Source organism: Bombyx mori, chromosome 12, assembly GCF_030269925.1.
Source record: "Bombyx mori chromosome 12, ASM3026992v2".
Lineage (NCBI taxonomy): Eukaryota > Metazoa > Arthropoda > Insecta > Lepidoptera > Bombycidae > Bombyx > Bombyx mori.
Window position 1 is genome coordinate 7,521,239 of NC_085118.1, and position 13,197 is coordinate 7,534,435.

General features: G+C 36.2%; 1 protein-coding gene across 7 annotated transcripts in view; it reads right to left on the reverse strand.

Annotated features, from left to right (window-relative positions):
- Positions 1-10,247, reverse strand: part of LOC101745682 (dachshund homolog 2) — a 175,685-nt gene extending 165,438 nt beyond the window's left edge. For 3 of the 7 annotated variants that reach the window (XM_021350080.3, XM_021350079.3, XM_021350077.3), the window contains exon 1: positions 9,585-10,246. In XM_021350080.3, the coding sequence (XP_021205755.1) occupies positions 9,585-10,150 (566 nt within the window). In that variant the 5' untranslated portion in view covers positions 10,151-10,246. Of the gene's footprint in view, positions 1-9,584 lie in introns of all 7 variants that reach the window. The other 4 variants (XM_062671421.1, XM_062671419.1, XM_038014487.2 and 1 more) reach the window with 3 other exon arrangements.
- Between the last annotated feature and the right edge of the window lie 2,950 nt (positions 10,248-13,197).

Genomic DNA, 13,197 nt, shown 5'->3' on the forward strand with positions numbered 1-13,197 from the left:
AAATTGACCGCAATTAAAAGAACAATGACCAGTTTCAATTCCCCAAACTTAATTTCCTCCGATCCAAACGTGTAACTAACCGAAAAACATTCACGAAATGGTGGATCGGGTGGCTTTGCCCCGTTGGTATTACGATCGTATATCGTTTTATCATTCTAATTATATGTAATTATGCTTATATTTTTCTACAATAATTTTAATCATACTACACTTCGAAGTATAGCAAAATCGTACACACATCTGAGCGAACTAACTTTCTAGATGCACTTTAAGCTAATAAAGCGTTAAGTCAATAATTCCTGTGAATTTATTTAAAATTGAAATTGATGATTCACGTTCGAAACTCACTCAAGTGTCTGTAAAAGCAATGAAAATAATAATTAACATTTTGACTGTGACTGGCTGTGTCGACATACTGGGCTCTGGGGCACGCGTCAATATGTATCTGACGTCTTCACCCATCGTCACTATCACGTTTTATCAATACAACAAACTTAAATTTACCATCTCTAATTCTATAGGAATACCAATTTGGCCTCTATGTCCATTTGCTAACGAACCAAAATAAGTTACACGATGTTTTTTGATAGCAATTTCTTCATGGCATTAAATGTTGCTATGTCTTTGAAAGCCTAATTAAGTTTTTTATTGAAAATTATTGATTGACAGATGGCGCTAGCGGCTATTATAAATGGATACGTTACTTTGAAAGTTCGATTTAAAACTACACATATTAAGCACTTTGTTGAGTTTATACGTTATATAGTTTGATTGAAGTTTGTGCCCTAATTTATTAAATCCGCAACGTTTTCAAGGTCAATAGTGAATCACAACCATATAATGACAATAAGAAATTGATAAATAGGCTACAGACATAAATTATAATCTAGAAGTTTGAATTCATTATTTTGAACAAAACCATTTGCGGAATACGTAGATACAGTCCTCTGCTGATCTATTAAATGTAGTCTTGTGCACGACCCATTGAGAAGCAATAGGCATAAACGGGAAATCATAAAGAATCCATCAACATCAGTGCTGTGCCGATCGCAAAATCCCGCATCAATCATAAACATCAAAAAGGATTAAAATCTACGTTGCACCTTCCGAAGCACGAGTACCCTTGTTTTTCTCTAACCCGTAAATACTGAGGGGCGTAAGTATGGCCGGGGGGCGGTAAATATTATCAAGGGGGGCAGGGAGATTACCCCTGCCCCTATAGGGGGGCACTATCCCTTATCGCGAACGTTACCCTCGCCGGCGGCGGCCGCTAGACCGCCAAAATGTGGGGCAAATCGATTCATCTGTCCCATTTTTGTGCATCTGGACCGTTATCGATTTTCACTGGCGTTAGAACAAATCGATTATCAAGTGCAACTTTAAAAACAATAGTAGATTAAAATTTTTAAACCGAGTATGTTACGAATACACACTAGAAGATCATGATAAAAATAATCGAACAAAAGTTTTTGACACAGATAAAATTCTTAAGTTCTAGTATGCGTACTAAAGTAGAGAGTGTCGATTCTAGAAATTAAAATCATTTTATATGAGCCGTAAATTACATTTAATCGAACTGAGATGCGGCTGACCTGCGGAATACCATTGACCTGACGACTGTAGCCGTTTTACAACACACTACTTAGTTGTTAAAAGCGCTTAAAATAATCGCAGAGATTGTTTAATGGCTTTTCTGATTTATCTTTGAATTAGGCTCAGGATAACACTCTCAACAAGCTTTGTCTGTGATTATGGAGGGAAAAAACAGCAACACAAAATATTTTATTTGCGTAATTTTATCAATAGATGACCAATTCAAAAGTTTAGGTTACTTTTAAAATTAAGTTTTTTGTGCATATAAGTAGATTATTAACTTAGCTTTTTCAGTACTCTCGATGGATAGAAGAGTAAACGACTCTGGAACCTTATGACAGTACGACGTGAATTTCACCACGTACTTTGACGATTACAAGTCGAATTACGGTAATATTAAATCTGAAACTTTTGTGGGTGCATTAAAAAAACAGAGAATACCATACCAATATCTTATGTGTCTCTAAATCATATTCATATCAAAACCCGTTGTCCTAAATTTGCGGCGAAAATGTTTCGTGTACGAAACCTAACTATGCCATACTATTGCCATAATCAAAAATACTTTTAGGTATTAATCCCGCCTTTTTCATTGTCATTACATTATTTCGGTCATCTCGTAAGTCGTACGTTATAAGCCGACAGCTAGCACGATATTAAAATGTCAACAGAATTCCGAATATAATGATAATAAAAAAAATCGAGATTAAACTATAAAACTAGTTTTAATTAGTCTGCGACTCGCGAAATCCCAATAATGTATAATGTTGTTGATTTAAAAAAAATATGTTTTGATTAAAAATAAAACAAACAGCGAGGTTGTAAAACGCAATTTACTATCTTTCGACCGGCAACATTGAGCACACATTTGATACTCGCCTACTTAGTTTTTTATCGATTCTCTTTTAAATTGTTGCAAATATTTTATTAGTTTTTATTATAAATCGTATATCAGGCTTTAACGAGGACTCGAGACGGCTTTAAGTAGCCCTTATCTCGTTTTGTTGCTTTGTTATAAACTTTCGATTTGTTTGTTTGTAATTTTTATAGTCTCCACGGGTGCTATAAAGGTGTGGCGGGACTCCGCCATTTTACTTTCAATTATTTTTGCTATTATAAGCACTAGATTCTAGTCTAAATTGAGATAAAATATAGTGCATCGTAAATTTCAATGCTATTTAACTGTGCTATAAAATGTCTGCATTTGTGGATTGGTCTTCATTAGATCCGCCATTGTAATTTATAGAACGCAGAAAACCTATTGTCCGATGGCCGAGAAAATACGATTGAAACAATATCAAATTGACTCCAAAAATACAACATGTACAAGTTGGTACAATAATTTATACGTCAATGTCATTATTAGTAGGGCCGATAAGCATTGTTTATTTTATTTCCATCGCAAACTTTAACGCCTTTTCAAAGTTACATCATCTACTAGATCATAAGCCGAAAGCAATTCATTCTTTCAACGGCCCGACTCAGACCGAACTCAGACACAGAATTTCAAATTATCACATCAGAATCTACTTTCAAAGTTTTATTCCCTAATAAAACATATCGCATTCGACGGCCCGAAACTAGCTAGTTTTAATCTTAAAAATAAGTGTCATACTTTCGACACTATTCCGGCATTAAAAACAGTGACATTGATTGGCAAAACAAGCTCCCCCCAGTACGTTAGACAAAACCAATAACCATTAACAAGACGATCAAAATCAATAAAAAAAACGGTTTTTACGTATACTAGAGGAATGGCTCTAATAATTGTTTCAACATATTATTATAATCTAAGAGGCAATTGCTTTGCTTGTCTGAATCGCACAATAGCGAAACGATTGAGGGAACCGGGTAAAACTGCGCGCGTTTTTATACTGCCTGCTATTGTTCGATATAAATCTGAATCGGATTAATAAGCACGTTAAATATGTTCACGGAGCGCCGGGACAATAAACAGTTACAGTAAAACATTGATGAATCATAATTGGTACGTTTTACAGAAGCTACAAAGTTTCTTGCGGACACCGGCTGTCAAACTACGCCTCGTCTAATATAGTTTTAATTTTATGCTAAACTTAAATCACAAATACAGCCGTATAACGATGACAATTTAAAAATGTATTTAAAAACTAGGAACCCAAATACTTTTAACTATATGCTAGACACGGTGCACGCTATATAAAACATTAAACAACTAGTTCAGTCCAGTTTTCAAACAAGCAACAAAACACCCATCACATCAAATAATTCAAGCATTTTAAATTACATAACTTTTTAATAAACAATTTAATGTTTTATAATTAACTATCTGACTCGGCAGACTTCGTAGTGCCTCAATCGATACATAAAAGATAAATAGAAGATTTATCTACCTTTTAAACTTTTTGGACTTCCACAAATAATTCAAGACCAAATTTAGCTAAATCGGTTCAGCCGTTCTCGAGTTTTAGCGAGACTAACGAACAGCAATTCATTTTTATATATATAGATTATACAATACTTTTGTCTGAGCCTAATAATCAACATCATTTTTATAATCATAGGCTATATTTAAATTAGAATTGAAGATTTTTATAATTGAGTAAAATTAAATGAATTTGAATTTCATCTGGGCAACACTACCATGTATCTTTTAATCTTATAAAATTTTTCATTACAATCAGAGACACGCAATTATATTCGTTTGAACGTGGATTATATTGGATTATGTTTTCATAACTGTTCCATTCATCACATGATAAACGGCAATGACTCTCTTCTGACTATAATTAAACATGATTAGAGCTCAGCACATGGTGAGCTGCAATTAAAAGACGTTACAACCGCTACCGACGCTCCACGATACACGTCATGCGATAGTTTCTTTCAACTTTTCAATAACTACTTAGCACGGAAGCTGATTTTAATTGAACTAGTGGTCCCGCAGTAGTCGAAATTCGACTATAATTAATTGAAATTGTAAGTTTGTACCCTAATATGATTCTATATTCAAAGACTATTAAACTTCTATAATCACAAATTTCGCCAAGACTACACTATAGAAAAATATTAGTGAAGACAAACAATATTTAATCTATTCTCAATTTGACCAAAGACGTCAAGAAAAAAAGTTTGACATTAAATAAATAGTACGCATGCGTGTTGCGTCAAATACATGGTAGTGTGTAATGTTTTTTTTATTGATTTAATATATTTTTTAGGCATAACTTTAAAAAATATTAACATTCTGCACTCCTTCTCTATATTCTCTATAAGTGTGGGAAATTTCATACTCCTCCGTCCGCGCAATTTTCGTAAAAAGAGATACAAAGTTTTTCCTTCACGTATTAATATATAGATATACAATTTCGAAAAGGGCACACGTCGCGTATTTTGTCAAATACATTTTTTCATATACATGTAGTTTTGAGGCTTACCTACACCCATTTTATAATAATTCCAGTAATTTTCGATTGCTATTTAACACTAAAATATATCTCAAAAGTTAATATTTAAAATTTTACACTGCTTTAGAAAATAATCAGTTTTTTTTTCATTTCCTGAACATTTTACATTTTCAGAGATGTGCCCTTTTCGAAATTGCACATTCAATTAAACAATCGTTTTGTTTGGTTTCGTTTTGAATCTACGTGATCGCATACGCATCGACGTTTAGTCTTTTTACGTTCCTCTGCAGGACGCCCGCCCGTCCTCGAGTCAGTCACACGGACTTGTGGAATGCGGTAAGAAAACGCGCATTTCACGGATCCATTCAAATCCACATTCGTGAATGGAACCGAATGCGAAAGAGACGGCCTTAGATCGCGAAACCGGAGCGAGTAGGACGCAATTTGAATAGTACGCGAAACGGAAATAGAGACCGAGATAATTCCGTCTAGCCGGGAGCCGGGAGGGATTCCCTCGTGTCATTTGTGTGAGAATTCCGATTTTCAGTGTGCGTTTCGACTGTGCACTCTGAGCTGGGAGGGTTCGTTCGCATTCGGGCTGTTGTAGGCACTCGCATTCTTTCGTATCGGTCTGTATTCCGGGACGTTTCCCCATTTCCCCGGCTACTTGTTGAATCAATGGTAATAAATTGCCTCCGTGATATTCCCATTGTGGAACGGCTTGTCGCTTTTACGGAAATTGTGTCTCTTCAGATTGGTTAGAAAACAAGCTGAAGTTAGTTATTCAAGCGACTTAACAATTTATTACCAGTTTAATGTTTCAGAAAGCCATTGAGTAATTTTATTCAGATATTATAATGTAGTATATCTATGTCTTAAAGTCAAATCAGGTCTATTAAAACACATTCGTAGAACAGAGACAGATAAAAACCGAATAAAAAAAAATCCATTAAATTATCATACTTGAACATTTCATTACTCTTTATTACAAGTGGGTTAAATGTAGTTTCGAAGAGGGATGAGCTTCAAAGAAAAAGAAAAATAGCGTTCATGTTTTAAATAACACAAACTACCATTGCCTAATACTAATTTAATTAAATTCGAATTTCTAAATCATTGTAAATCACGTGAATAACGGGCCTTATAACTTTAATATTAATTAATTTGGCAGCACGCGTGTCTCAGACACCGCATTGCAGTGTCTTGGTTTAATATTTCAATGAGAATCACTGCTTGGACCAACGCCAGTCGGAGCTACGTACGCCATTTCTCGTTATTATTACTACAACGATACTATTTTACGTCCACAGTTTTATACGGTTATATTATATTATAAGTGAGTTCATAAATATTTATTAATTTAAATTCCTAAATATGCTGATCTATTCAACATAATGTGTATTTTATAATTAAACAAACATATAACGATAGAAGTTCAATTTTTTTTTTTTTTTATTAGACAACCTTTCAATTTGAATCACCAACCATAAAATTTCTTTAAAAAAAAGTTCGACATCTGAAAATTTGACGCTGGCAATACTGGCATTGCAAGAAGCAGATTGCCATATTCAAATAAAGACTACGAAACGATGTCGGCGTGGTCAATAAGTTCGGATTAGACAACAGAACGCATTCATCAAAAGAACCCTTTAACGCGTCTCTTACTGTCTCATTCAATACATCAAAAGTAAACCAGCGATCTTCAAGTCTCGAGCTGTAAAGGAATGGGTGTACCAACTCAAACAGAGACCTCCCGTTTCATAACCTATTTCATACGTACGTATAAGTTTTTTTAAACTGGCTACAAAAATTCTTCGGGAGCCGTTTCACCTACCGGCTCTACAAAGGTAATGAGGCAGTTATTTCAGTCCATTGTTTATTTACAAAATATCACTCCGTTTGAAGGCGGTCCATCAAAATGAGTCGTAAAGTTGAAAATTCCATAAAAAGTCGTGTTGATGACCTCCGTAATTGAACCTCGCTCTTTGTAGCAGAGACAATGGACGGAACCCTGCGCTTTGATTCTATTGATTAGAAAAAAAAGTACTAGTCAGCGTTTACGTGAAGTGACAATAATTCGATAACGAATTGCAGTACAGACTTACAAGAACCTTAAGCTATTCACAAAGCAATTATATCTTTGATATAATTCTATTATTCTATTCTATAAAGTTTTCTAAATTGTTAGAACCTAATTATTCTCGACTTCCGACGTGTCTTATAAATATCTTGATTATTACTAATCAATAACACGTAATCTTTCAATGGTGCCAACAATGAATGGCATAAAAGAGTTACAGAAGTGACGTCACAGCGGAGCAGTTCCTTTGCACCGCACGTAATACGATATGCACTCGTTTATCTGCCGTCGAGCAATTATTGAAGCGTGAAAAGGAACGTACTCCTATTATTTACACAACGTTTTGTAATGCGGGCGTTCCGTTTTTTTCTAAAATATCGCATTTCCACGTTCGTAGTGACATCTGACGTCGGATAGGGTGCAGTCAGATGCTTCATTATTAAATAACAAACATGGTTTTGTACAAACAAACTCGAATCTAAATTTTTATTTCAAAACTAAAACATCTTTTCTTCTTTACACATTAAGTTTGTTTTTAAATATCGCAGGCATGTGTCTAAATATTTTATTACATTGTTTGTACTAACCATTAGCACGTAGAGTGATGGAAAGTTGATGAAGTCTGATTTAGGTATTTTAACACCTAAAAAAACAGCGTCTGCTGTCTAAGGTTTTACGAACTATGTTTTTAATCTACGATCTCCCGTGACCACCAAAAAATACACTACTTAAACCGATAGATGAATCGAAAATATCCACGAGATTAACTCGGAGGATTGTCTTCTTAACATTTAACCTTCAAAAATGCCGGTACGATTTTTATTTGATTATAACTGTTTGTTATATAACAAACAGTTATAATCAAATATGTAAAATGTTAGCACAACGTTAACGTGATAAAACTCCAACTACGTAAGACTGAATGTGTATAATAAACTTATTTTTCGTTAAAATCAATATAAGAAGGATTTATACAGGGTTTATCGATAAAACAATTACCCATAAGTAATAAAAATACTGTAATATCGAAAAAAAAAAAACATTTTCAAATCGAATAAACAATTTAACAGACAGAATTTGTTAGACAAAAAAAAAATTATGCAAAATTCCAAAAATTCAGTCGAAGAGCATTTAAAAAAATTATATTATGTTTATTTTAAAAACGAAACAGTATTTTTTTGTCGATACCATTACCGGAGTCGTAATAGTGGAAACGTGTCAATACAGATCAGTATCCGACCGGAGCGGCGGCTCGTTCCGTTTGCGTGGATTTTTTTTTTATTAGTATAGTCTCTTTTTATTTTTCGTGCGACTGCTTTAATACAATTTATTGATTACAATAAATAAGACATATCATTCGTTTATTAATCGATATACAACTAATTGTTAACGTAATCGTTCTTGCTGTCAAAATTTATTTTTATTTAAAATCTAAAATCTCAGTATCTTTCGTGTAAGTAAAAAGGTTTTAGTAAATTTAGATACCTAATAGCGGATTGTATTGTCTAAATAATAATAATGTTTTAATCCCGATGCACCAAAGGTATAAGAAACCATTATTTAAAAAGCTAAACATTTTGAGTAATTAACCCTATTTTTGTTGAAAACTGATGTCATCAGTCACACGAACATGATTTCATATCAAACAAAAACTGTGAGTCAGAATATACGAAGACCCGAACATTTCCGCTCCTCTATAAACAAATAGTAAATATTGCAAACAAACCGACTGTGCGGTAAAAAAAAGTTGATTTTACGCCTCCCAGAAGCACACTTCCCTTTGCCATTACATTTTTAAAAACGCATTCGAGGAAATAAAACCGGACAACGATATAGGCCTACAGCGCGCGTTTCACGCAAAACAATTTTTTTTTAATCTAACTTTAGCGTTTGAAAAAATTACTATTTAAATATTTACACCCGAGCCGCTAATTAACAGGGATTTAACCCTTCCGTCGCAGCTCAATTTAAAATTTAACCCCCTTGAAAATATTTGGTGCGTATTAAAATATGAAAAATTAATGCGACGCTCTCCCGGCAGAGCTGTGTTCTACAAGTGTTCTTTTAGTTTGCTTTGTTCCACTTCCATATAGAAGTAGATTTTACAAACAGCTGTCTATTAAAACCGAAAACCCGAAAATTTAGGGACTATGAATATTCTGTAGGCCTAAGAACGGCATTCAACAATAGGGAACCACGAAATCGCGTTTTTTCTATAACACACGTACACGGTTCGTAGGTATTCACTTATTCTAATCGAATGGTAGGTATTTGAATGACCTCAGAGGAATTTTCTAGATTACCATTACCTTCGTAAACTATAGATGTAAAAGTAAAGGTGCAAAGAAATCAATAAAAACCAATATAACTTAAAAATTCGTAGCATTCAAAATGAAAAGCAAATAAATCAGTCCTTATAGGTGGTTTGAAATCTACATCCAGACGGAACCTGAAGAAGAGGTACACATGTACCCGGCAAACAGGACTCGTACAGACACACACGAAGTTTATTTGACAAGACGTACCTTGCCGTTGTGCAGTCCTTGTAGAGGACGTCGAAGTCTTTGCAGGATAGTAGCTTGCACCGGTTCACGCCCGGCTGGATGGCGCCAAGTCCGCGTAATATTCGAACCTGTTCCACATTGCATACGAGCGGCACTATGTCCAATCTTTTAAGCTTAGTATACACTGTGTGCAGTCCCCCGACCAGGTGTTTCAGGAAAAGTTCAAATGCTTGCGGCAGGCAGAGCATCGTGTCACCTTGGATGATGAAGGCGGCCACTTTCTGTCCTCTGTAGTCGACCAACTTGCACTCATTAGCGGAAGGATCGGAAGTAGATATAGGCGGCGGGCTACCGTAGCGTGGCGGACCGTGATGGTGCGCCGCCGCCATCAGCTCGAGCGGCGAGTGGTGCATCATCTGCAGAGAACCTAACAGACCGAGTCCCGGCGGCGGCAGCGGAAGTCGCGGCGCCATCAGTTGGGGTGGGCTGAGCGCACGAGCCGGTGACGCTGCCTTTACCCTCGGCGAGCCCCCGGAGGAGCCGCTCACCTCACTCGCGGTCGACGCTGAGTCCACGGCGGACTCCATGCTGCGAGGATATGACTACACGCGCATCACACGCCCGTCGCGCGCGCTCTTCCGCGCAACAATAAATAAAAAGCGTGTAGCGAGCGAGGGCGCGGCCGCGTGCGCGCGCCCGCCCCGGCTCCGCTGCGCTATTGGCGGCGCCGCCGGCTCCGGTCCGGCTCGAACCCGCTCTATTGGGCGCCGACGCCGGCGTGCAGTCTCCGCCTCTTTTTTCGTATCTGTCGTAGCGAGCGCGCGAAGAAACGTTACTGTTTCTTTTGGTAGTGATGCGGTGCGGGCGCTCGCTCACTACGCCGCTGACTATGTCACCGGTAATCAATAAGAATCACAACAGTAAAACCTCGCACTCACTCATAGCGCTCATAGCGCTCGGCTCTCGTCAACATAGCCTTTAACACTTTGTAGTAAATATTATTGAGTTATTCAATTTGTCTTTGATTATTTGTTTATTGAAATCTAAATTAAGACCTAGTTCAATTTTGATATGGTATTAAAAAAAGTATATTAAAAATAGGGAACATAGTATTATAAATCAGGAATATAATTTATTCATTTAAATGATCTACGAATCGATCCACCAATGAATTTAGATTTGGCGGGCGGATATAACGAGTTTTACTAATAATCGATTACTGGATTAGATTTGTAAATTTGTAACAAGCTTTTTCTTAGTATTTTTTATGGCTTGTTGTAAGTATGATTAAAATGAAGTTTTAAATTATTCGCAATGTCGATTGGAATAGATGAAAAAAAGAAGAGAATCTATTTTTAAACTTCACTTTACATAATATGTCAACGTTTTCTATAGTTAAATTCGAACCAACGTTTTCCTGAATAAATTTTCCGTGGTTTGTCTCGCGGTTTCAGTCGTGTCAAATGGAAATTAATAATTTTGAATCTCGAACGTAGAGACAATTTCGAACGTAGCGTGTAATGACCACGAAAATAGAGGTTATCACATCTAAGCCTGTAGCCTGCGAGAAAACAAAATAAAAGTGACATCTGTTTTTTTTTTTATAAATATAAATAACAGAATCTACTAAGCTGATATTTTAGTGAAAACGAACAAGCAACGATACAAACAGATTAACAAAAATTTAAATTTTATTGAAAAGCGTTTGGATATTGCATCAACCACGGCTACTGAACACAGCGTAAGCACTAACAAGAAGATAGTATATTAGGGATCCTAAAGCAAAAAAGACATCTCATCTCATGTTTTTTTTTTTTTTTATTGCCCTTGTAGGCAGACGAGCATACGGCCCACCTGATGGTGAGTGGTTTCCGTCGCCCATGGACTTCAGCAATGCCAGGGGCAGAGCCAAGCCGCTGCCTACCGCTAAAATGTAAGCTGAAAACAATACAAATTTATTTCTATGAGAAAAATTATTCGTTTTTGAAGTTTCATATTTCGTGTGTCTGTCGTCTGAATTTAAAACTAACTGAACAGTTTGACTTGAGGGCGGTTCGTTCGAATGATGAAATTTAATTAGATCTACTTGACCGTGTGGAATTTTACATTTCCTGCGATTTACTGTCGCGTAGCCATCGAGCGGCCCAATCTCAGAGGTAGGCAGCCAAGTTCTAAAGCAATTAAGGCTTCAGTGTTATATCCCAAGGCAGGTTTTCTAGTTGTGATGCCTATTGCAAAACAACATAACAAATCACGTTTATAGCATCGATATGTAAACTTGTTTTACGTTTAGGATGTAAGCATTTTTGTTAATACCCTTCTGCCAGCGGCCAACCCTAGCTTATGCCAACTAGCCGTACTCACCCGCTTCGCTGGGTATTTAAAATTAGCATTATTATTTATTGTCATTATTATTAGGAAGTCCAACACTCATATATATATTAGCCTATCCATTAAGTACATGTATTTTCTACATGGATACCAAGTTTCAAGTCAATCGGATGCATGGTTCAGTAGTTATAACGGAACATCCGTAAAAACCACTGTAGATTTATATATTAGTATTAATAGATAGATATTCTGGTATGATTTTACTTGTCTATTAGCATCAGATTTAGTATTTTTAAAATGATACGCAATATTATAATAAGCATGGCAGATATACGTTTTTTTATTTAACTAAATAAACTGTATCTTAGAATATATTTTTTTATTGCTCTTGATTTTTTCCCCCTACCTAATCGCTAGTAGTGTAAAGGACTGTTCCAGCTACACTCGGATGGGTAGGTAAGCTCACGGGCTCAACCTAACAGAATTTGCTAACACCAGCCCTACCAAGATCAGTGCTTCGCTGAATCTACCACCGGATCGGAATCTCAACCCACTGAAAAGCTCTGACGAGAAACTCATGAGTGTGCGTATGCTGGTATTCGATAGGAAGCAATTTTTCTAAAGAAATACACACACACTCACATAACACACACTCAGCACATGCTCACGCATGGTTATTTTGGTAAAGGAATCAAATGGAATGGTAAAAAATACCAATACGGTTCGATGTATCGTAAGTCTGGGTAGGTAGCAACATCCTGTCCATATTTGCCGCAAAGCAGTCAGATCCTCTTTGAAGGGTGGGGGAACTGTATAATATATTTGAGACTTCCACCTCATGTCTTGAGGTGAGTGGCTGCGTTCACTCTACAACGCAAGTCAACTCCAAGAAGAAGTACGCCGTGAACTGATCGCTTAGGGCCACTAGTACCTATTATGTACATTAAAACTTAGACCTTACAACTCATGTCTCGAGGTGGGTTGCGGCAGCTACGTTGTAGATGTCTATGGGCTCCGGTTACCACTTAATACAGGATACTCATTAAGCAGAGCGCGTATCCACCAAACTTGACAGAAATTTCTAGAAGACTAATTAATTGAAACGTTACATCATTTAATTTTAATTTTTAAGTGCGTCATTTTTATCATCATAAATTTTTACTTGTAGTTCTTTTTGCATTGAATATGTGTATGAGGTCCAGGATAACGTGTGGTATTGCTTCTTAAGTGATTACTGACTCTCATAAATAAATGTCACAATGCAAACACTAGCTCCCACTTTAAGACATTTCGTTGAATTCTC